Source organism: Elgaria multicarinata, chromosome 5 (assembly GCF_023053635.1).
Source record: "Elgaria multicarinata webbii isolate HBS135686 ecotype San Diego chromosome 5, rElgMul1.1.pri, whole genome shotgun sequence".
NCBI classification, from domain to species: Eukaryota; Metazoa; Chordata; class Lepidosauria; order Squamata; family Anguidae; genus Elgaria; species Elgaria multicarinata.
Genome location: NC_086175.1, coordinates 63,029,594 through 63,056,001, shown reverse-complemented (window position 1 = coordinate 63,056,001; position 26,408 = coordinate 63,029,594). Strand labels below are relative to the sequence as shown.

Below are 26,408 nucleotides of genomic sequence, written 5' to 3'. Positions count from 1 at the left end.
ACCAAAACCTCTTTGGGAGGAGGAGGAGCAGGAGGGCGGCTTAGCCCCTCCTTTCGCTCCAGCCAGTTGGGCCTTCGGCAAGCAGGCAGCCCTTGTGCCTGACACGGGGCGGGCCGTGCAGGCTGGATCCCGGAAGCGCTTTACGGCCGGGTCTAGCGCGCTGGCCCGCCCCTTCCCTCCACTCCCCCTCCCTCAACGCGCTCTGCCGGTACCACCCGGAGACGCCCCCTCGCCTCACGTAGACGGGAAGGGGGGCCTGCCCCACCCCCACGAAGCGAGGGGGGGCTGGCCGCCTCTGCTTCCCCCGTCCCTGGGGGCCGAGTGGGAGGGAAGCGCGAGATGGTCTTACTGGAACCGGCCCCCCCGCGAGCGGTGAGAGGGGGAAGGGCCCGGGATGCGTGTGTGTGTTGATGGAGGGAGGAAAGGATTGTTGGCCAAGCATGACAGGCTGGGGAGGGGGCTGCTTGTGCACCCCGTTAAGTGGGGCGGAAGCGTCCCGCAGTCAAAGCGGTGGGCTGGGGGGCGGGGAGTGTTTGGGGTTAGAGCGCGCGCGGGGGAGAGTTACGTTTTTTGAGCTACAGGGGGCGTCAATTGCCCCCCCTCCACCCCCAGCTATTGTGGGAAGGCTACACAGACGTGGATGAAAATCTTGCATGGGGTGGGAGATAACAATAAGATAACCCCGACCACACACATCCATACGTATCTCTATATAAACAAATGCTAGGTAAAGGATAAACTTTTTTGCTCCCCCACTTTTGTTTATGTTATAAATTTAGCAGGGTTGCTTTTCTTGAAGGTACAGTGGCTTTGTGAATAAGATGAGATTTGAAGGAAGGAGGGATTCAATTCTGAGTGATGGTGAACCACTTCTTGAGGCCTGTAGTGAAGGGTCTGGTGTTGTGATGCACCCCCCCTCCACTTTTCTGCTCCTACCCTCTGAACCAATTTTGCTTGGATTTCTTTTTTCTTGTGCAAATAGATTTGATTCTCTCTGGTTCTGAATTATTAAATTGGAGACATTTAAATGGGTGTGAGTCTTTTTCTCTACACCTACATGTAAAACTTTTTGTCTGTTTTGGACACTGTTTTCGGGTTGCTTGGATATGCCACACCTATGCATGTATTTGTTTAGCTGTGATATGGGTAGTGCCACAATTATGGTCTTGTTTTTGTTGTAAGTAACTTAATGTGTAATACTTGCTTCTTCCTTTGGCATGTCTTCTCAGCATGGTGACTGCAGTATGATGATGCTTCTTTGGTTTTGGCAGCTTTGGAAGTAGACAATCCTGAGTGACAGCAAGGCCTTGGCAATGTATTGAAACTTTGCCTTGCTGAATTTTAGATCACTTTTATTGTGATGTGTGCACATTTAGAGCATATCTTTTTTTAAAAAAAGGCTTGCATATATGATTTAAAAACACAATATATTTTTCTTAATGCTATATTTACACTAGGCTGGATCCAGAGTTACTTGTGTTATATTCTGTTCTCTCATAAATAAAGACAGCAGGGTAACCTTGCTGCAGGGGGAATTGGTTCTTCACCACAAATCAACATGAAGTGGGGGCATTGTGGCAGAATGGAGGGGTAGGGAAGAGACATTGTCTGTTTAGTATTTGCCTTAACATTATTTTTCTTCTTGGTAAAGCAACCATGTAAATAAGTCAACAGAAATGATGAGCCTATCTACCTATACATACCTATGCTATTTATGGCAGAAGGCAATCAACACTTTTAATACTTTCTTGCCTGGTAGTTCAATAAAAATTCGCATATGCTACAAGTGAATCATCATTGTGCTTTAGGGGCTCTCTCACTGGAATGACACAGTATATTGCTCTACTTGTAAAGAAGTAAAAAATGTATTGCAAAATGAGGCAGACAGGAGGATTGAAACGTTGTATTATGAGTTGCTTGTAATGTAAGAGTGTTGTTAGGGATAGTGACACTTGCACAGCCATGCAGCACTATCTGAGTGAGAGAACCTGCATTTTCCCAGTGATTATGTATTAAATGGTAGTTTGCTTTGAGTGCTATTTTCTTGGTGGGAAGCCTAAATAGGGAAATGTGGTTTCCTCAAAACAAAAGCGCTATCTGGAGGAGAGAGAGCTCATTAATAATAATAATAACAGGTGCCTTTAAAAAGAATTGTGTAAATTCAGTAGGTCTGTCAATGGCTATTAACAGTAATACCTGACTATGGACCCTTTATGTCAGAAACAGCTTACCTCAAATTTCAGATCCTGGAGACAAACAACAAAGCAAAGACTGCTACTGTCTCAAACTGCTTGTGTGCTTCCCTGGGACATTATCCTGTCTGTTTTCAGTGATGGTGCTAAGCTTGATGGGCTGATTCAGCATGGGACCAGAAGTAGGCTAATATTTAGCCTTTGCTGTAGCAGATTATGCACATATATTATTTTGTGTGGTTTTATGTATGTGTACATATATATTTTTGTATCAGTGTAAAGTACAAAGGATGTTAGCCATGAAGATAACTTTATTTTAGGCTTTATGCATCAAATACCAAGTTAATGAGCCACAAATTTAGTTCTTAGCGCAGTTAGGCAACACACACTGTTACAGAGATCAGCACTGATGATCGTATTGGAAATGTAGTACAAGCTGCCATTAATTTATATATTTTGATGAGCCTCTGATGCCATCTGTGCATTTTCTGATGTGAGAATTGAAGTGGAAGCACAGCATCCTCCTGGGACACAAAAAAGATGACAGTAAATAATAGGATGTAGCCTTCATTAAACTGAATAATCTTTTAACTAAAGTTTCTCCACATGAACCATTATATCTTTAGACTTGTGTCTTTTGTGACCTTTTCGGTTTTCATCAAAGAGTGCCTGGCAAGCAGAGAAGCCCAACAATTCCTCTAGCCAACCATTCATAAGCATGCTTTTTCTAGGTTACTTTATAATTTTCTACTATTGCTCAGTGAAATGTATTGCTTTGTAGAACTCCCACATATTCCTTTATATTAGAAAGAATAGAATACATCTTGATCTATCTTGAATTGTGCTTAGTTCTTGAGAAGCTACCGTCTAGTGATTAGTTCAGAGATGAGAAGCATGTGACGTGGGATTTGTATGCCTCTTTAAAAAATAGCGGGACAGCTTGATGAAAATTGGGGAACGAATGGTAAGGGCAGATCCCATTGCAACTTCTGTCTCTGGTGATAGATATGAGCAAGGCCAAGTAAAGTGATCTTGGCTTGATATTCCAGTGTCTTGGGTCATCTAGAATACTTGGGATCAGCACAGACATTGCACTATATGTATTTATGGTTGGCACTTACCACACTTTATTACCTTAAAGCCTAATTTACACCTGGAGGCCTTCCAGGAATGGGGAGGGTTGATCATGGGGTTTTGCGGTTCCGGGATCATCCCTTGGGCCACACACCAGTAAGTTTTCTCGGAAGTAGGAGGAATTTTCTGGTGGTCTTTTAAGAGGTACAGAACATAGGTGCAGGTTCCTGCAATACCTTGTAACAGTATTCCTTAAATTCCCGACTATAGTAGGTGTAAAGAAGATCTGGAGATAGACATCCATAATGACTGACTTCACTCAGACTCACAAGCACAATGAAACTGTTGTAACTTTAAAAACATTTATTAAAACAATTTAAGAAAGTTAAAGTCAGACACACAAACCTCCATTCAGCAAAGCAAATTAAAAGAACATACAAGTCTTGCAGATTTGGATCTGACTCTTATTTTTCCAACCACAACCTCACCTGTCCTTCACCATGGACCCTTCCCCTAGTTACAGTTAGTACATATCACAAGTTCATATGACTAATGTCTTTTGAGCAATACCAAGTTGCAAGTCTCCATGAGTAACGTCATTGAACAATATCAAATCATATTTCCAAATCATTTTTGATCAGGCCTTATCCAAACTAAAGCATCCAAACCCTGATACAGTGTTCTATGCCTACTTGCCCCTTAATACTAAAGCATTACCCTATCACTTGTCTACCCATTCCATGCCCCCAGAAGCTTCTTTCTCTATGCTATGCCAACAAACTTTTATAACCCCAAACTTACACATATTTAGTAAAATTTCAAATGAAGAAATAATCTTACAGTAAGGAGGGCCGTTCTGGAGTGCCATTATTTATTTTTTACAAACAGAGATGTTTGCACAACAGTGCAGGCACGATCCTGTGCGAAGGTACGATTTTTTAAAACACACACACAACAAACGCAGCGTTGGAAGGCACTGAGAGCCATCACAAACATGGCAAAAATGCTCTCCCTCTCACCCCTGATACGCACAGACTTTCCCCATACAGCTCCTTGTCTGTTTCCTGAGCTCTGCTAATCATGGGGAAGAGGGGAGACCCCAGGTGGGAGAGCCACACTTGCCCATGGATCTCGGGACTTTCCTGAGATTGAAGAAAAAACCAGGACAAAAGCAGTCGCAGATACCCCGGGAGAATTGTGTGGTCTTTCCCAGTTCATCCCAGGATCAGCTGTGTGTCATTTGGACCCACAGGGACAAGCTCGAGTCCACCCTAGGATAAATGGCAGGTGTAGATTAGGCCTAAGCCGCTAGTTAAGGTCCTAAACATATAGCCCAGTTTGGACCTAACTTTAAGGCAAGATTATGAGCAGCATGCTTGCAAATGATGCCCGGTTGTTTCTGCTGCAAGCAGGAGCAGCTAAACAAATCAGACTATCTATCCATTCTTTGTTTATTGTTATATGTGAATTGAGAACTCTGGTTTGTTTCTTCCTCGATGAGCCAGAGTCATAACCCATGGCCAAATTGGGCCTATAGTGTAACAAAAGTTTCGTTTACTAATCTAAGCCTTACCTCTTGAAGAATGGTACAGGGAGATGGTGGGATTTGCTTGTCACCTTGCAAAATCACTTCAGATTATGGTTTCACATCCTGACTTGCAGCCAAGCTTTAACTATGGGTTAGATCAGTGGTGAGCAGTGCTAGCTGTGGTACTCTAGACATTTTGGCCTATAGCTACCATCAGCCCTGTCTAGCATAACCAATGGTGAGGCATAGTAAGGATTATGGCCCTCCAGATGTTTTAACCTGAAAATTGCTCAGACCTGGATTCGATTTTCAGATATAATTATTAATAATGATTATATCTGTGTAGGAAGCTTTCTCCTCTCATTCTCCAGTTTGTCAGTATCAGCTCTCATTCTTAATGATGAGATGGGAATGAGGCATGTTTTGCCCTGCAATTTCTCCAAGCCCTTATTGGGACCCCCTTCCCCCAGTTATAATTCAAATGATCCCAAAGTGAGTGGATTATCTGATAACTTCATTTTTACAGAGAGTGGTTGCCTGTGCAAGTGCACCCATGTTTTAAAATTTGGTAATGCCTCAACTAAAGTCTAAATGGGCGGATGTCACGGTGGGCTCAGTCACTCTATTTAAAGGGTATCCCAAGCCTACCTAGTTGGTATTTTATTTGTGTCCCAACATGTAATCGTTTAATCTTTTACTTTGTTTGGCTAGCAGAAAACAATAGAAATATTTAGAGAATTAAATTGAAGTAGTGTACTCTACAAATGCTTAATTCTTTAACTATGGGGCAGTTTGCATGGTTTATTAACACACACACCCTCCAATTTGCCATGCACAAGTGGGAGTGAGTGAGCATACTGCCTCCTGCGCACTCCTCTCGTGCTTTTAATACCTTTCGATCGGCCTAGTCATAGGTTGTAAATGAGATGTGAGAACCCCGGGTCCTGTGCTGTTTAGGGGTTAAATAACCCAGTGGTTAACCCAACAACAATTGAGTTGGTTATGTTATATGTGAACTGGGAATATGCTACATATGTATGTCCTGACAGAACTTTGGCTGAGCAGTTGTGTAAACTGCTTGAAGATACAAACCCTTATGTAACTAATCAAGTAGCCTTATTTGCAGTGGCTGCTAAAAAGATTAGAGCAAGGCTCCTGAAAACTGTTGCTGTAGATTTTGCACATGATGAATTGATTTGATGGCCTGTTCAACTTTTTTTTTTTTTTTTTTTTTTGGTAAAAACCTATGGTTATATACAATAAAATTGGACTTGACTGACTGACTGATATAACATATGTTTTGTGATTTGAGGCGTAATTTGTGGATGAAATCTTGTGAACGAGTTATTGGCTCTGTGCATATTTCTAGTTCTTTTGACACATGGGACAAGTCTGGATTATGGTAGATTGATAGTGGTGGCATCATATCCTCAGAGGGGGCCAAGCATCTTGAGTTCAATACTGTAGTATTTGGGAATAATTTCAAAATAAAAATAACATCTGCTGTTGTCTGGCATCCATGGAAATCATATGTGTATTCTCTTAATTAAATATAGTTAAAATATGAAAAATTATTTGCGGCATAAGTATGTCACATATTTCCAAAATGATCCCCCATGCCAAAGAAGACCTCAAATGCCATTGGACCTAAAACTGGCTTTGGGATCTGGAATCTGAACTGCCTGCATTACAACCTATTTATTTAAAGATGTTTTACCCTGCTCTAGAGCTGAAATATCCCAGAGTGGATCTTTGTGGTCCTCTTTGCATGTTGACTGTCCGATTTTGTGGTGTGCCACTTAGATGTGAGGCAGCATTGTGCCTACAACAGCTAGACACATCAAAAGAAGGGAGTCTGGCTCTTATTGCTCTGTTGCAAAATGATGTCTTTAGTCACATTAGTGTAGTATTATTAGGAACAGGGCACCAGCTGTCTGAACCCTGTGGAATGATTCCCTGTACCGACATTGTTGTCCTGCTTTTATCATGGCTTGTGAGGACCAATTAATACGGTTATATTTTCCCATTTGCTTTGTGAGATTGCTGTTGGAAGTGATCTCAATTGGAAATGCAACATCTGAATTGCTCATGAACATCAGTTGCATCCATGCTTTGCAATTTTCTGGATCATAATTCTACATTCACAAATAAGTAGGAAAGCAATTAATGGTTAGTTTCTTCATTACCTTATAGAAAGTTGATTCTTGTGCATTTGTGTCCCCATGTGTTTTATATTTGTAGACGATTAGTGGCTTGTATGGTTTTTTTGTAATACTGCTAGATTTCGGAAGCAGATGTACTTGTGAGGATTCTCCAGTAATAAGATCCTAATTATAATCTTGCCTGAAAAAATCTATGCTTACAATAAAAGCCTTTTTAAAGGTGCTCTTAACAATTCCTTCTTGATTTTGGAAGCAGCATATCTTTTTAATACTCAGAAAATGGCTTGATTGAGGGATCAAGTGTGTGTCAGTGAGAGATGGATATGGTACATATAATTGTCTGAAAAGAAGCACAGTTCTAATGTTACAGAGGTGCATGTGGTATCTTTTATTTGAATTGCACAACTGTAATATTTATCCACTTCAGCAAATGACCTACTAAAACTGGAATTTAACTGGGCTAAATCCTTAAATCCCTCCACCCCCAAATACACATAAAGTATGTAGGGACATGTTCAGTAATATGTAGCCAATGGTGCAGCTTCTCAGTGGCTACTTTCAAGGTATTGATCTAGATTGGAATGTTAGCATTGGCAATACTGACAGCATGTGTGTATGGCCAGCCGAAGGCTCCAGTGGAGTTTTCATACCTGTAAAGATTGTCTGTCTCTTTTGACTGGACTGTCAATTGTGTTGTGATGTGTTTCCCTCCATGACTAGAAGAGATTGAACCATATATCATGCAACAGTGCAGCTCTGCCTAAGCCCATAAACAGTGTTACAGCTAAGACAAATTTGTCAATTGCATGTCTACCTCTTGCTTATTGTAATGTGTGGTGGCGAAAATGCATATTTGGAAATGCATTTGGAAATATGATTGGCCAAGCTTCATGTTTAAACAAGGTTTGTCCAATATTGCTTGACTGTTCATTGGTGGGTAGCAATCTGCTGTTGGTCTTTGTGATGACCACCTTCTTGGGTCTTCCTTTATTTCTCAGTATAAATCAAAGGATCCCAACTATGGGGCAAGTAGTCAGAATGCTGCTCACTGACACTGTGACTCACCAATCCTTTTTGTCCTCACAGCAGCCAGCCCAACACTCTTTATAACCCTTTTCCTTCACCGCTGCCACCGTAGAATCCAGTCCAGTTTTATAAAAACTAAATAACTTTTATTTAACAAAAGTAAGTTTGCCAGATGTACAAGCTGGGTTTAGAAAAGGCAGAGGAACTAGAGACCAAATTGCCAATATCCGCTGGATAATGGAGAAAGCCAGGGAGTTCCAGAAAAACATCTATTTCTGTTTTATTGACTATTCTAAAGCCTTTGTGTGGATCATAACAAACTGTGGCAAGTTCTTGGTGGTATGGGGATACCAAGTCATCTTGTCTGCCTCCTGAGGAATCTGTATAATGAACAAGTAGCAACGGTAAGAACAGACCACGGAACAACGGACTGGTTTAAGATTGGGAAAGGAGTATGGCAGGGTTGTATACTCTCACCTTACCTATTCAACTTGTATGCAGAACACATCATGCGATGTGCTGGGCTTGACGAATCCAAGGCTGGAGTTAAAATCGCAGGAAGAAATATTAACAACCTCAGATATGCAGATGACACCACTTTGATGGCTGAAAGCGAGGAGGAGCTGAGGAGCCTTATGACAAAGGTGAAAGAAGAAAGTGCAAAAGCTGGGTTGCAGTTAAACCTCAAAAAAACCAAGATTATCGCAACCAGCTTGATTGATAACTGGCAAATAGAGGGAGAAAACGTGGAGGCAGTGACAGACTTTGTATTTCTGGGCGCAAAGATTACTGCAGACGCTGACTGCAGACAGGAAATCAGAAGACGTTTACTTCTTGGGAGGAGAGCAATGACAAATCTTGATAAAATAGTTAAGAGCAGAGACACCACACTGACAACAAAGGTCCGCATAGTTAAAGCAATGGTTTTCCCCGTAGTAACCTATGGCTGCGAGAGCTGGACCATAAGGAAAGCTGAGCGAAGGAAGATAGATGCTTTTGAACTGTGGTGTTGGAGGAAAATTCTGAGAGTGCCTTGGACTGCAAGAAGATCAAACCAGTCCATACTCCAGGAAATAAAGCCAGACTGCTCACTTGAGGGAATGGTATTAAAGGCAAAACTGAGATTGTTCTGACTCTATACTGTTAGCTTCACCCTACCTGGTGCCTGTTTACACTTCCCTGTGCCTGTTTGCATTCTCCTTTCCCTCTTTATTGTTTACTACAACTTATTAGATTGTAAGCCTATGCGGCAGGGTCTTGCTGTTTACTGTGTTATCTGTACAGCACCATGTACATTGATGGTGCTATATAAATAAATAAATAAATAAATAAATAATAATAATAATAATAATTTGGCCACATAATGAGAAGACAGGATACCCTGGAGAAGAGGCTGATGCTAGGGAAAGTGGAAGGCAAAAGGAAGAGGGGCCGACCAAGGGCAAGATGGATGGATGATATTCTGGAGGTGACAGACTTGACGTTGGGGGAGCTGGGGGTGGCAACGGCCGACAGAAAGCTCTGGCGTGGGCTGGTCCATGAAGTCACGAAGAGTCGGAAGCGACTGAAAGAATAAACAACAACAAAAGTTTATATTTCAATAATTGTTGATTTCAATACAGTTTCATATGTAACCCTGTCTATGCTATCCCCTAGAGTACACTCTCTCCTCTCAGGCACTTTGTTCCCAAAATAATAAAAGACGTTCCTATTCTTTCTCTAGATCCTACACAGACAAACTGAGACTCTCACTCACTCTCTGAACATACAACTCTACTGCTTCCCTTAACTCCTCCCTCTCACTGCTATCTGCCAATCCAAACCTTTGAACTACCAGCCAATCAGCATTCACTTCACAGTCTATTCACTTCCCCTCCCACCAGAATTAACCACTTACCAACCTTGTATTTGAAGTGCACACAGCACTTACATCCTAAATGGCAATATCATTAAACATTACAAACACTTACATTATATATAACTGGCAATAAACGGTACAATATCACAGTCTTCAGTGTGGATCAGATGCAAATTAGCAAGACGTCAATATGGTATAAACTGTTTTCTAACATGTTCAAAGCACCTTACAACCACAGAGAAAGAAAATTAAATAAAAATGAGATGAAAATAAAATATATAATGTTTTCAGTCTTTCAGAAGCAAGATGAAAAGGGACTGTTTTACAGCCCTTTCAAAAGCCAAGCAAAGAAGATTAATTCCTTAATATAAAACTGACCAATTAATTGGTTTCTCTACAAACAGATCCTATGGTACCATCACTATTTTTCTGTGCAAGTAAATCAGGAAAATAGAAGTTCCCATTCCTGTTGGTTGTGGAGCAGAAGGTGTGCTAGAAGTATAATTTACTACGTGCCCCCCTGTCTCTTGAATAGAGGGGGAAACTTATGGCAAGGACTTTAGAGATGTGCTTTTCCAAAGCTCACTTGCTGTAAGTATAAGACAGAGTTAGTATATCTTATCAAGGGAAAGCCTTTGTCTGATTTCCGTAAATATTTTTTTTCAAGCGTGGAAGGAGAAGCTTCTTTCCCTTTCAGGTACAGTTCTTAGAATATGAGTTGCAATTTATTCTTTACGTCCTCTTGTGGGTTTCAGTATAGCATTGAGCAAAGTGAAGAAGGTAATTGTCTTATAAAAGATTAAACTGGCATGTGTTGTGTGTGTGTGCACAGTGTGTGTGTGTGCAATGTGTGTGTTTTTCTGAATTTTCTCCATAAATGTTTTTCTTCGTTTTACTATATATTTATAGAAGATGCTGGAAGCATCAGAAGATCATAACCACTGGGAAGCTTGTTGACTGCTGTTTCCTGAGAACCTTGAGATTAACATCAGTCTGGCATGGCGCAGGGCAGCCAGCAACTTGACATGCAGGTACTCCATGACCTCCGGCAACGTTTCCCTGAGATTCCAGAAGGTGTGGTGTCTCAGTGTATGCTCCAGGTAGGTTTTAAGAGATACATTATTTCTCTTTTTAGCCTCCATTGTGCCAAGCTAGTAAAATCCAAGCATAACTTTATCCTTTTTGTTTCTGAAAGATAAAAGTCCTCTCTTTGTGGTGGGGGAATGAAAACTAATTTATTCCAAGCGGTTTATTCCAAATGTTTCACAGCAGTACTTCATTTTACTTTAGGAAAAAGTTACTGCCTTTTCACAGGTAAAATCAATTCTACTGGTACGGGTTGCGCCCGTGCTGTTTAGCTGCCACTGAGATTTTTTAACTAGACTAAACTGGTGCTGTTTGCATTGATTTTGCTAGTAAAAACAGTAATAACTGTCTCCTAAAGATATGTTATTAATGAAATGCTGCTGTGAAAACATTGTTTAGCAATTGTATAAGTGTCTGTCAATGAGGTGTGGAGGGAAAGGATACTGCTTGAATTAAAACAGGTCTTCCCTCCTTGTTAAGATACTAAAAAGAAAATCTCTGATAGCTCTCAATAGTTCCAATAAGAGGGGGAAGAAATTCATTTCTAACTAGGGGAGTAGAAATGTTGTCATTTCTATTTTCTCAGTGACCTGTCAGCATTTATATACTTTATAGTTAAACACTACTTAATACAGAGTAGAAGATCAGCAGTTTCCCCAAATACAGCAATAACTCCAAGAGTTAGGTCTGCAGTTTGAGAATTGAAGAGACTGGGAGCCCACTGTTTGGCACTCGTTGTCTTGCTACATCAAAACACAAATTCAAATACATATTTTGTTCCCTCTCCTCTCCAGAATAGGGAAGATGATAAACAGAATAACAAATATAGTTCAGGTAAAAAGGAAATGCTGTGGTGAAGGCAAACATGTGAGCCTGATCCTTAAGAACTAGATGCTATTGTCATTGGATTGCTTGAGAATGATAATTTCTAATAGCATCTGGGCCAATTTAGTATATTGGAAGCATTGAAAGTGACAGTTTCATTTACTTAATAACACTTAACATATGCTATTTCTTAACAGAACAACAACAACCTTGATGCTTGTTGTCGAGTTCTTGCTCAAGAGAGTAACAAATACCTGTATATGGAGTATCACAGCCCAGATGACACCCGAATGAACAGGAATCGCCTTCTGCATATTAACCTGGGCATCCATCCTCATGCCAGCTATCACGGAGGGGACGGAGCTCAACTTAATGGTGGTCGTACACTGGTACATAGTTCAAGTGATGGACATATAGATCCACAACGCACAGCAGGTAAACAACTGATATGTTTAGTTCAAGAACCACATTCTGCTCCAGCTGTTGTGGCAGCTTCTCCCAACTACAATCCATTTTTTATGAATGACCAGAATAGAAATGCAGCTACTCCTCCTCCACAACCACCTCAGCAACCTTCTTCCATACAACCTGGAATGAATACATCTGCTATGCAAGGCCCTCCTCCTCCTCCTGCATATATGCACATACCTCGGTACAGCACAAATCCTATAACTGTTACAGTGTCACAAAACCTCCCTTCTGGTCAGACTGTACCCAGAGCTTTACAGATTCTTCCTCCGATTCCAAGCAGTCCTTATGGGAATCCTGGCTCTCTCTACATTAGGCAGACATCTCAAGGTTCTTCAGGACGACAGACTCCCACTCAAAATACACAGTGGCATTCATCACCACAAGGTCCAGTTCCACATTACAGTCCACATCCATTACCCGTCTATCCACACCAACAGAACTATCAGCCTTCTCAGTATTCTCCAAAACAGCCCCAGATTCCTCAGTCACCTTTTCGATCACCACCTACTTCTCAATGTCCTTCTCCTTTTGGTTCACCTCAGCATCAAGTTCAGCCTACTCAGTTAGGACATCAAAGTTCCCATGTATTTATGCCTCCTAGTCCTTCAACTGTGCTACCCCATCCATATCAACAAACGCCCCAGACGTATCAAAAACCAGGTGGACACTCAGTATCTTATCTCCCATATGGCGGCCCTACCTTATCTAAAGGCTCCATGAACAAGATCGAAATTACAGTTGAGCCACCACAAAGACCGGGGACTACAATGAATAGGAGCCCTTCGCCTATAAGTAACCAACCGTCCCAACGGAACCAGCACCCATTGTATGCACCTGCTACTCCTCCTTCAAGTTCTCCTTCCAGAAGTATGTCAGGTCAGCCCAAACCTCCTTACAGTGTTAATCCTGTATATATAACATACACACAACCAGCTGGACCTACAGGAGTACTTACACAGTCCCCCCGGGTAATGGTATCTCAGCCAAATCCAGCAGTTTTTAAAATCACAGTAGGCCGAGCACCAGCTGAGAACCTTCTAAATTTAGTGGACCAAGAAGAGCGTTCTGCAGCACCAGAACCTATCCAGCCCATTTCAGTTGTACCAGGATCTGGAGGTGAAAGGGGAAGCCATAAGTACCAGAGGAGTTCCAGTTCTGGATCAGATGACTATGCTTATACTCAAGGTAAACTTATTGAGAATTTCTGAAGCTTGCAGTTCAAACATTTTTTAAAAAATACCTTTTGAACTGTTGTGCATCGTAAATGCTTGTGTCTCTAAACTACTAATAGTCTCCCAAATTCATAAGCCAATGTGAAATATCATAGTTATTTAGTATGGATTGTTAAGAACAAATACTTGTGATCTTGTCCCATGAGAGAGGAGGTGGAAGAAGCATATACTTCTGCAGTTTACTCATTTTGTTTTCTGCAGCAACAAATAAGGTGTCAGGGCTTAATGGCTGCTATTTCAGTGTAATGTGGCATGATGTTGCATTACTCTGATGTCATAAATGACATATGTTGCATTGATGCAGTGGGTTGGGTTGCTGTTATTGCAGAAGGCAGCAGCTGCTGACATATAGTGCATCATATAATGCCACAGAAATGGTCAGGGTGTGGGACTGGATAGCACTGATGACTAGACTGAATGCCTTATTTTCCTACAGTGTAGGAGAGTATCTTAGTCTGGGTTGCTCTTCCCACTCACTCCAGAAGGCAGGGCCAAATTTGCATAAAGTTGAAGTCACCTTCCTTGTGTGGGAGAGCACCTCCCAGTCCGGTCCTGCCTAGCTCCGGAAAGCAGGGCATTGGCAGAGCTCCACCTGCAGACTACTTTTATACTTTATACAACCTTCTTTCTCTTTCCTGCCTTTTGTCTGGGAAGCATCCCGGTATAAGTCTGGGTCATTCAGTCCTTTAGACAGGGAGACAGCCCTGCACTGTCAGAGGATTGGGGAAAGTGCAAGCCGGGGAGTATCTCCCAGACGCCTGGCACTGCAGGAGCAAAGACAGCCCGTATAGGTGGTGAATGCTCTGGTGTTTCAAAAGACCACACCGAGTCCCAGGGTGGCTGCAGAGACAGGCTTGAGGTTCCATGTAACAGGGCAGATTTCCCTGGGCACCTAGTTACCCTGTCAGGGGAGCAAAGGGTGCAGGCCTTGGTCTCCCCTTTGGTGAGTACACCTCCTCCTATTATAGATGGCTCAGCACTTCATCCTGTTTTTTGTTGCAGGATCCACCAAATTCTATTAAGGAAATTAGACCAGCAGAGGAAGGCAGAGGGGTAGTAAGTTTACCTCAGAAAAGGCAAGAAACCTAGTCTCAACATTTTTTAGTAATAAAGTTCTCAGGGCAGTTAAGGGCTTAAACAAGTTAAAGATAAATAATAAAGTAGTAAGATAAGAAGCATGGAGAATAAAAGACTAAAACTAAAACAAATTTTAAGTTTCAACAGATTTAAAAGGTTTGGGAAAACAATAAGGCTCTAAAAAGATGATAAAGAAGGTGCCAGGCGAGCCCCTTAGGAAGGGCGTTCTATAGCTGGAGTGCCACTATTGAGAAGGCCCTTTGACCAGAAGTAACCCACCACACCTCCTCTGGTGGGGGTATCTGGAGAAGGCCTTCCAAAGTTGATTGAAAGATCTGGGTTTGTACATAAGAACATAAGAGCCATGCTGGATTAGACCAAGGGTCTATCTACTATCTACTCCAGCACTCTTCACACAATGGCCAACCTGCTGTTGACAAGGAACCCACAAGCAGGAGACAAGCGCAGCACCCATGTTCCTCAGCCTTGATACTGGAGATAGCACATAGCCATCAGGACTAGTAGCCATTGACAGCCTTCTCCAGGAATTTATTCAACCCTCTATATATAGGAAGAAGTGATCCTTCAGGTACTGGTACTAGCTTCATTACTGGATTAGATAGACACCTGTTTAGTTTTGGTAGGATTATCATGTGTGGCATTCTCAGGCCAAGTTAAAATGTTTTTAACAAAATGTGACAGTTTATTCTATAGTAAGTCTGATATGGCTGTGACAATGTAAGTGTTCTTAATTTTTTTTACTCTACTTAAATCTCCATTGACCTCAGGTTGTACAGCAGCAAAATATTTGTGCTTGAGCTTCTAAAGAGTTGCTACCTGGCATACTGAATATTCTTATATAGATGGGGCTCAGTATGAATTAGAATGTGTCTGTAACAAGCAAGAGGAGTAAGGCGTGTTGATGTATTATCTTCAGCTATGGAAATGTCTGGAGAACAAGACATTGAATCAGATCCTGGCTAAGTTAGGTGAACTTAGTTCCCATTGAAATAAATGGGGACCCAAGTTCAACTAAGTCTGGATCTAACTTGAGGAATTGTGTAAGCTTGTATAAATGCATATGAATATGTTTATTATACTTGTATCTCACCTTCAGCCAAAAAGTTCAGAAAGGCTTACGCAGGGTTCCTAACACCAATCAATTATAATATTTTGAACTATAGACTCATGTACTGTTTCAAATGGCCTGGTTTCTGCTACCAGTTAACTTCAAGACTAATGTTAACTGGATTGCTAAAATGAGTGTGTCAGCAGTTTTCGGTACCTTTGCAATTTTGTTTTTGGGCAGTGTCCAATGCTGCTGCTCCGCTTATTCCATTGATGTAGTGCTGGAAATGCTATTGATGTTGCACTAGGGGTCACTTATGCTAACGCTTTAACTTTTTACAAGTATTAAAAAAACCACAATTCTGCTAAATAGAACATTTAAATCAAGCTAAGTGTCCTTTAATTTCCCTCCTCAGATATATCAGGTCAAACACTTGTGATGTAATGGGACAAATAAATATCATGGGGTCCTTTTTTAGTTTTGTTGTTTACTAAATACAAGTAAATAAACATGCTAAATCAGATCTCTCTAGAGCAGGAGTAGGCAATTTGTGGCTCTCCAAATGTTTTGGCCTGCAGCTCCCATTTGCTGAAGCCAGCATAGCCAGTGGTGAAGGATAATGGGAGTTCTGGACAAAATATCTGGAAGGCCAGAAGTTGTGTCCCCCCCGCCCCCGCTATACAAACTGAAAAATTTCCCAAGCAAATTACCCTATGCAACTCAACGTAATTCGCAATGTAAAATTTTCCAATTCAAAATTTCCCAGAATATACATATCACTGACTCACCTGGTCTCTTAGTATAATCTTTAATGGTACAGTGTAACATTAATACACAAGAGTTCTTGATACTTCTCGTGGTACTTTTTAAGTAGAAATCTCAACCTTCAAGAAACTCAGCTGACTTTCCTCCACACGTGTTACAACTTACTGTAAAAATTAATGGGGCTATACCACATGCATTTGATGCAGGGTCTCTATACTTCCTCCCCTCTCTCTTGAAGTCTGGGAATAAATTGTAGGACTGTGGGGATCCTACATTAGAACAAATGAGGTATAAACCATTTTACTTCTAGACTGAGGATTCCTTCTTGCATACTCCTGGAGAAGATACGTGTGGTTACATAACAAAGTAGAATACTGAATGGCAGAAGGAGGCCTAAGAAAGCGACACACAATACAAGAATATGTCAAGACAAAGCACTGAGTAATAATGTATTATATAATTGTGCTGGGGAAGCAAACATACGATTGTGACATCACATTTCAGGCAGTCCCCACCCCCTTTTATTGCTCATTCCCACAACTTCGCCACCCTTTCTCTCACCCCAATATGTGAGGTATGCTGTCAGTGAACCTTTGGCGTGACTCCAGATTACCAACTGTGGCATGTACTACCAGATGGGAGCCAATCCACATTGGAGTCCTTATAAGGGATATAATCTTCTAAATGCCTTTATCATGAGGAGGGGGAATTGGTTGGCCTTCATCCAGTTGGTTGAAAATCTGGCCTACTCATATTTTAAGCAGCACAAGGTGCAGAGTATTTTAGGTCGTGTAGCTGAGGATGGACAAGAATTGGAGCATTGAACAGTTCCTATGTTGTGGCCCCATTTGTACTACATTTTCTCCAGCACCACCATATGATTGACAATAAGTGGAAGAGATTGCTATTCTGTTGTCTGCCACAGCTTATCTGCCAGAGTGTTGAGTCCTGCCCAATTGGTTCATAGCACAAGGCCTCAATTCTCCCCAAAGACAGCTGGTGTAAGTACTTTGAACAGGCAGAAAGAGTAATCCTGCATTTCCAGCACTGCACAAAAGTCTCCAGTCTTTTGATTACAGCAGACTGTATTGCTGGAAGCCAGGTGGAAAAAGCAAAATGGGCGTGTCCTCACAAATGTCCAAGCAAAAAAGGTGCCTCTCTGTTCCATGCAGTCATCAGTTTTACCTGCTTGCAGTGATTTCCCCCCAGCAAGTAGCTTCTTAGTTTGAGATTTCTCTTGATTTCTTTTCTTCTCTACTACTCTAAAGTGTAGAGTTGTAAAGAAAATACTAAAAGATGAGAGGATTAGGATTGAATGGTTAAATGTCTACTCTAAAATGAAAGATTAAAGGGTCAATCAAGGAGGGGTCAGTCTTTTAATATGAAAGCTCTGGTAACTAATTTGTCCTGCTCTAATCTTATGCTCTTGGAGTTTATTCGTTTTGTCTTTGAGCACTGATTTTGTAAGCTGCTTTTCCAAAGAGCAAGAGCTACTTTTCAGACAGGGTTGCATTTGCTTTAGTAATACATTCCATTATATCAGTCGATTTTATTAATCAGAAGCAATGAAGACTATCTTGTAGGCTAGTGTATTAGACCTTTTGTCTTTCGATATTAGTCTTGCCAGTGCACTGCTGATAAAATTAGATTGCCATTTCATCCTGAGAAGCTTTCTTCTTGTACAGGTGTCCTTTTTTTTTGAGTGGACAAAGAACAAAAACAAAAAAGAAGCAGTGGCCAGGAATGGTAATATCTTCACGTTACTGTCTAAAATGATTTTTATGGTGGAAGAATTTTACGTCTGCAGTTATAGTTCCGTTGGCATGAAGCATCACTACACTGATGTTTGACTGCATGTCACTTTCTGTTCTTAAAAAGGTCACTTGTATTTACTTCCCAACTTACAGATTGGGTTGCTTTGTTTTGTTCCTTGCATTAACTTTGTTCCCTATACTATACTAGCCTTGTTATTACACCAACGTGCAAGGATGGAGAGATTAGCAAAGGAACTGAAGTTTGAAAATGATGAACTTGAGAAGCTTAAAGGTGAAGTGAATGGCATGGAACATGATCTTATGCAAAGACGTCTGAGAAGAGTGAGTTGTACAACCTCAATCCCAACAGTAAGTAAGGAGGTTCTACAATATTTGTATTAAAATAAAATCTTAGTTTCCCCTTTTGGCAATGAGGGGGATTCACTCAACATGTTTAAATCTATTGCTTTTATATGGAATAATTACTGCCAGAGAGGGTTCAAATAACCAGTCCCCTTCTGCAGCCTCATAATTGCGCCATGTTCTTTCCCAGGCCAGAAAGAGTGTGATAGTGCTACCTCTAGCATGAGTTCCAAGTGCACACCTTCAGTATGACGTCACCACATCAGCAATATGGTGGCCTCTTCAGCTGAAAATAAGGAACCCTGGTTGGAAAAAACATTCTAAAGCTGAGACAGAAAGATCAAGTTTGTGGTCCTGGAACAAGCATTGCCATGGTTGGGAAGAGGGAGATGTAGAAGGAATGGGACATCTGACTTAATTTAAATTTTGCAGTGCTGCATTCTAAAAGGTTTTCTTTATTGTGCTTTTCAACATCCACATGATTTATCTATGTTGTTAACTTGGTAGTTGCTTTCCTTCTGATAAGAGCATTTGCATCTTAAACTGGTTTCATATCCTGAAAATTATTTTGGGTTGATACATCAGTGAATTGATTCTTTGCCTCAAAATGATGCCATTTTTCAAGAGCTTCATCTGGGTGCCCATATGCAAGCTAATTATCACAACAAAGAACCACACATAATAGCTTTCAGAGCACATCTATGCTATACTAGTTTGAAATTTGTTTGTGGTTTACCTCCAAAAGGTTTTGGAAAATGTACTACTTACTGTGTGGGACTGAAACTCCCGCTAGTGAATCCACTGTAGGGTGGATTGATTTTAAATCAAGATGATTTAAACTAGCAGTTTAAATCCTCATTTAAACTACCAAGAAGATAAACGTAAATTAAGTTTCCCAAGTGTAAATTATATTTTTACTGAAGAAAAAGTTCATACTATAATAATGCTATAATAATGAAAACATATTGGTTTTCAACTTAATAAAACTCTTGCCAATACCTTTTACTCTGTGCAGTTATATCTCCATAGAGGTAAGGGGTCTGATTAATTAATAGGTTTCTGTTTGGTTTTACGTTTGTGTGCAGCTTAACAAAAACTGTTGTGCTGACTTTCCTTCCATTGCTATTTTTGGTTCTCTTTACTAGCCTGAGGAGATGACCAGATTGAGAAGTGTGAACAGGCAGCTCCAGATAAATGTTGACTGTACACAGAAAGAAATTGACCTCCTTCAGTCTAGAGGTATATACTTCTAATACATTCCTTTATCAAAAGTGTTTTTGTATGGAGCTGTATATTTCGATGTAAGTGGTCAATTATATATTACTGACCTATCCTATCATTGCTGCAGAATGAAAGATACTCAGTTTTAATTCCTTATCAGTTCTGCTGTGAGCAATGCTGCTGGATATTTCAATTTCCCTAATAAAATGAAGGTAAAACTTAACAACTAGAACATATTGACAAAAGCCAATTCTGGCAGTATACCAGGGAATTGCATTTGGGTGTTAATTTAGGAATCAAAACTGCAATCGATTCTTCACTATAAAGTTACATCTCCCATATGGCAGGGCATCATGACAGGAAAGCACAAATGAAGTCCTCTGGGAGAGAGTGTAGGCTGTAAAATACCTCATGTTAAAAACATGCGTATTTAAATGAGGAAGTTATTTAAATAACATCCATAACCTCTTAAATACTTGTCTTGTTCTGATGGGGACATAATTTTCTGTCTTATATTAATAGGGAACTTTGACCCGAAAGCCATGAGTAACTTTTATGATAACATAGAACCTGGTCCTGTTGTGCCACCAAAGCCATGTAAAAAAGGTGAGTCATCAGATAAACTTTCAAGATTTAGTTTGTAATAACTTGGTGCTGAGGAATTTTTATGTTGGGAGAATTTTAATGTGCTGTATTTTAATGTGCTGTATCTAATAATAGCTGTATTAACAAAGTTGTTGTATCAAGAAATACATTTTGTCTTCCATTATTTATACCCAGTACAAATTGTGCTAAAAAAACATTTGGCCAGATGTATTATGATACAGCAGTAGTAATACAACAGTCAGAACGTTCTTAATTTGTCGTGATCAGTCATTATATTATGTTTATGCATAATGTGGAGACTTGAGAAGCAGCAAATTTATGATTGTGTTTTCCTCGATAGGTCCTTCTTGATTAGGATGTTTTTTTACTTACAATCCTTTATACATTTCAAGGGGTTTCTCTTACACTTGCCATGGCTCTCAGCTTGTGCAAATATTTGATCCTCTTAATGCTGTAAGCTTTAAAATGTAGCACCATCCACCACAGCTTGTGCTTTCTTTTGGCCAGCATCTTGGAGAAAATAATATAACTGTTGCATCTGTGAAAATGCTCTAATCTTGCCCTTCTCCCCTGCTCCAACCTACTTTTTAAGGTGGCCTTCATCCTGTACTTCTAGCCTAAGCAGCACTCCCCATTAGGCAAACACTTAGAATAGGATGGAGAAATTAAGGGACATCAGAGCAGGAATTAATTGGCAGTGTCAGAGCACAGGTAACTAGTTCTTATTAATTTGTGATGAAGCCAAGAATGAATTAATCTTGCTGTCCTTTCCCTCTCTGCCCCTGGTCTTATGGAAATAACAGTTCACCTAAACCCTTAATATTGTGGTACTGTGGCTGTTTTGGACAAACTGCAATCATTGGCGAAAGATAGCACAGCTTGAAAATGTAATTGCCATAAGTCAGCCCTCAGATGTATGGAGGGTATACATTATATAAAGTAAGGTACCTGATGCTGAGTGCTAAAAAGGATACACTCAAGAATGTTGATGGCTTTCTGCCAAGAATTACCTACAATAATTTGTTAGTACTTTGGCAATGTAGTATGCATGTTTAAATGCTTATGTTCTATAGAAGACACGTGAATACTCACTTTTCTAACTATTCATTTTGCTAACTTTCTATAAAGACTAGCTATTGGGAGGAAATACTGTTAAGTATTTTGTGAAGAAATGAGAGAGCCTAAAAGAGGTGCCATTAAAGTCCTTCTCGATATCCTGGAGCAAAATTTGAATTTGCTGGAAAGTATTTGTCAGTTAAACAGCAAAGAACCCAACATCTCTTTGCCTGTAGTCAAATTTTGTGTGCTTACACCAAAATCTACTGTGCCAAATTCATTCTCTTGGATTTAAGTGTTGACAGTTTTAATTCCACAGCTGCTTGAAACTTCCAAGATAAAATTTACCTGTGGAGTCAAGACGAAAGTAACACAGCCCGGGTCTTTTGTAGATGTTAATATAATAATTGGTATACTAGGAGGGTGCAGCAGCTGTAAAGTTTTGGAGCATGGTTGACATTGAGGTGACCATAGCATTTTTGTATTTCAAATAGTTTTTGTGCAGATGAGTGAAGATATTGCAATAAATTCTGTAGGTAGTGTCATACACATACAGATGTTACCCAAGCCCAACCCATCCTGGCGTAGAAGTGTAAGAAGTATTAAATGTTCGTTTTTAATGTTAACCTGTATTTTAGTAGCCATGACTGTTGCCATATTAGACCCCAAAACCAATCTGGCAGATCAGATAGGATTTTTCATGACCTCATATAACTGAAATATTTTGTGTATCCTCACTCAGAGCAAAGATGAAATAGTGTGTGGATAACAGAGTCTAATTACAAAAAATGTTGAAGCTTCGACATTTTACTATATTATTATGCTTGATTTTTGTGTATTTAAAACTATAGAGTTTAAAAGAAAATCATTCTCTGTAGACCATCAGAACAGTTCCAAGCAAGCTTCGCGATCACAGCCAAGAGATGAAGATTTTGAAGGAGCTCCATGGAATTGTGACAGCTGTACTTTTTTGAACCACCCAGCACTGAATCGTTGTGAGCAATGTGAAATGCCGCGGTATGCCTGAATCCATAAAAGTCTGCTTTGGATTAAAAATGGGCTCTTGAGCACACAGCCATAGAAGGAACGTGAGGCACCTTTCCGTACATCTACGAGGCAACTGACAGCCAATCATTTTTAAATTATAAGGGAGAAGTCCCTCTTCCACTCACGCTGCACTAAAGATTAGTTTGGGGAAAAATACTCTTATCCCATTGTGGTGAGCAAGGCTGAAAGGATATTGTAAATCCTAAATGGATTCCCTCCGTGAAGAATGTATACAGGAAAGCAGGTGATTGCTGCTCTCCTAGCCCCTATAATTACATTTGCTGGGTAGTAGCCCTTATATATATTTTTATAAGCATAGAACTATTACTTTGTGGTGTGAAGTGTTACAGGTATCCAGACAAACTGTGAATTACCAGAGCTGAGAATCTGGCCACAGCAAGCTGGAAAAGAAAGGCTCCCTGTGCTTCCAGATTGTAAACTACTGAAAAAGAAGGGGTGGGCGGGGTGGGGAATCAAAGCGCAAAAAAAAAAAAAAGGGTATTTGTAAATGCTGCTTCTTTCAGGGTAATTTCAGTCTACACAATTGCTGTCTTGAAATTGTGAATCATGGTGAGGAGGGGGAAGTACTGTATGAGCCTTATTTATAGAGTACAATCAGAGGTGATGTTACAATCCCTTTTGCTTGTACAGCGCTCACCAAGTCATGTTAACACTGGTAATTAAGTAATTATACCATATTACAGATGAAAAAAATAGATGCATGCTTTTATTAGGCCTTTGTGTTTTAAAGCTAAAAGTAAAGTATGCTTTTATAAATTATATTCCCTTAAAACTGCTTGATGACAGTAGAGCGGACGTATGCCAAATGCAGAACTATTCCAAATTCTCTTTGGAAGACTTGAGCTCAGCCATTGTTATGTATGAGAAGTGTTTGCACCCTGTTTCTTAGGCCTTTCAGCTTCCAATTATGTGAAGAATTCATGATGTTTACAGCACAGAAGGTACTTTGTGCCCCCATTCTGATTTAGCTGAAAACTAGTAATCAATATTAACTCTTCAATAAAGGTTTATTTGCACATTGTCAATAAACCAGCCTGTATTAATTAATATGAGTGGTGGATCTTGAAATGTTGCACACTGCATTTCTTTTTTGAATTTGGTCAGCTAATGGACATAAAGAATACAAGAAATGGAACTGTACTGGTACTTTTATGGATCTGATTATTATAAAGATGTTTGATTTGAGTGCTTCAGTTTGCTGAAATAAAGCACTCTTTTGTGAAGGTTTCTTGGTTTTGAAGGAGTCATTCAAAAATAAAATTGTGCAAGAACAGTCAGGATGTTTATTTCTCACTGATGAAATACTGTGACAGTTCATTTAGTTTCTTACACACTCAAAATGTGTTATCCCTCATCCTTGCAGCCTTTTCACACCTTACCCATGTAAATTTTCTCTCATTGTTTGGTATGTTCAGATGATATGTTTGCCATTCAAAGTGGAATTTATCTGCTGTGATGCTGAAGTACTGATTCATACATTTAAAATCTTATCAAGCAGTAAGGAGTACAATGAAATTAAAGGAATCAGTATTGAGATGTTTTTTGGTTTGAAATCCTGATTTTTACAGTAATAAATATGTTGACCTTTGAATGTCTGAAGGGAACGTTAAGAATTCTGCTTCCCCTAAAGAAAGGTTAATTATGAAATTCTTCTCTTCCGTAAAATAGAAAAAAAGAAGAGATGAAGTACTTCAGGCAAAGTATTTTCTTAGTTACCCATTAAGTAACATTAACGCTTCAGCTGTTCAGTAGCATTTGTCATGATTTCATATTGATGCGTTTGCCTTTTTTGAACACAAGTTCTTGTTGGCACTTATTTGTGCTGCCATTGGCAAGGAAATTATAGTAGTCAAGTTAGGAGTACAAGTAGCTTGTTTGAAAGGTATGTACCACTTCTTTAAACCAGTGTGACTGCAAGGGTTTTTGGTTGGGGAGGGTTTACTTACAACTACTGCATGCAACCTATCAAATTGGGTGCCATCCATCTTTGCATACTTTCTGGAGTCAGGCAGCATAATCAAAATTCCCCTAGGGCCTTTGTATGTGCACACATTTGTGTGAACACGGGGATTTCCTGTTTCATTTTGTGCATAGGGATTGCTCTACACATGTGGATTGACTTATTGTGTGTACACAGTATTCTCTGATTCATAGGATAATAGGGAAGCCGTAAACATACATCACAGTACTCCACTCTGGATCTGTGGAGTTGTTGTGGAGATCCATTTCCTTTTATTCATATTTTACCTATGGAGTAGAAGACAAGATCAGCTTTTGGTGGGGAGGAAAAGATGATAGCTAGTGATCATGTTGATTCAAAGAAAATTAAAATTATTAAGTTACTGTCACTACTTGATTGTGCAAAAATACTGTTGTACATGTTTACTTGTAAATATCCTTTCACACTGTAATACTGATGATAGCAATGAAATTAATTTTAATTTGTATGAGTTGTATATGAGTATTCAGTTTCAACTTACATTTGGAAGCCATCTGGGAATCTAAAGTGGTTTTAGGTTATGCCAGAATAAACCCTAATTGCATAAAACCTTCAGTTAGTGTGCTAACACCTTATATTGCTTGACATACAAAATGCACTGTAATGTATACAACTTTGGAATGTGCACATCTGAATGGTGGGATTTTGAGGCCATCATGAATTTTAAAAATGCACTACTTTTTAATAATTGACCTTTCTCCTGCCCATAGTACTTGGGTAACCTATGTCCAGGTTCTCCAAAATACTTGTTTATAAATGCCTATTTTATATTTAACTGCTATTAAGATGTTTCCCTTTCACATATAAACTACAAAAACCTCTCCAAGTTTTAGTTAATAGAATAGCTTGTGGAAAGTCAGAATATAGCAAACCAAAATTAAATCCTGTACTTGGATATATGGTGGAACTATCAAGCTAGCTTGTACACTTAGGAAGGGAGGGGCTAAGAAAGTAAGAGAAAATGTTTTGTGAAATAGATCAAATTGAGAAGTGTGTTTGTGTGTCTGTGGTATGTATGTATTTTTCCTTACAGCAGATGTATAAGCAAGTATAATTTTTAAAGAGCTGGTCTCAGTCATGCTACTAAATCATGTGTTCTCTCAGTTACTGTATGTTCCAGTTATGTACCTTTTTCTTCCTTTCCCCTACCCCTTTGATTGTAAACTTCTTTAAAATAACTTGGATTTTGACAGACTTTGAAATTAGGACAAAGTTTTAAAAATGTTTTAAAAGAACATGAAAATATTAAATATGCTGATAAATGGGATTGTGACCTTGGATAACACAAGAAAAAAATGTAGTGTAGCCTGAAATGTGAAATCAGTTTATAGTATAGTATGACATGTGGCCTGATCGGCTCTCAGTTCCTCTGTTACCTGGTCAAATGCTGTGGGTCTACAGAGAAATCAAAATGGGCACAGAAATAAATGCATATTATAGCCAACACTGCTGCCTCTGTGTGCTATATGTTTCCCCCCCAAATAACTCTTCAAATTTGCCCTGTGTGGGAGGTAGGGGCGTCCTTGTACCTGTTATTAATGGTGGGCTTCTTGCTTTTTTATTGCTCAAAGATCAATAAAGTTCGCAAGACCTTAGAACAGATTTTTTTTTAAAAAAAGTGTTAAGTGATAAAACCAATGTATCTAATCTATATTTTCCTGCGCTGTTGAAATCCTCTCGATTTTTTTCATTCTAAAACAAACCATTATCTTTCTGAATCCTGTAAATAGGATGTTTCTTACAATCTAGATTATGTATGCTGTGAATGGAAACTATTATTGCAAGATGAAACTTGTTAAGGCATAAGAGACTGTGCATGCCTGGTACCTCCAAATGACATACTGGAAGCTGCAGTTGCCTGGAAAAAAATCAATAAACTAAGAAAACATAATATCCTGCATTTGTTCTCATATGTAGTAAAGAAACTTCTTAAAAAGTAACTTTGACATCTAGTATCATCTTAAAATGGGATCTTT

At 39.7% G+C, this 26,408-nt stretch overlaps 1 protein-coding gene across 2 annotated transcripts; it reads left to right on the top strand.

Annotated features, from left to right (window-relative positions):
- Positions 1 to 217: 217 nt before the first annotated feature.
- TAB3 (TGF-beta activated kinase 1 (MAP3K7) binding protein 3) lies at positions 218 to 25,876 on the top strand. Of its 2 annotated transcripts, none has more exons than XM_063126500.1 (7): positions 218 to 372; positions 10,750 to 10,940; positions 11,949 to 13,407; positions 18,328 to 18,488; positions 19,628 to 19,721; positions 20,226 to 20,309; positions 22,244 to 25,876. In XM_063126500.1, exons 2-7 carry the CDS (start codon positions 10,839 to 10,841, stop codon positions 22,390 to 22,392), a joined length of 2,049 nt encoding a protein of 682 aa, XP_062982570.1. In that variant the 5' UTR covers positions 218 to 372; positions 10,750 to 10,838; the 3' UTR covers positions 22,393 to 25,876. The 2 variants fall into 2 exon arrangements, with proteins under 2 accessions (XP_062982570.1, XP_062982569.1); XM_063126499.1 differs by having other exon boundaries at positions 22,217 to 25,876.
- Positions 25,877 to 26,408: the final 532 nt, after the last annotated feature.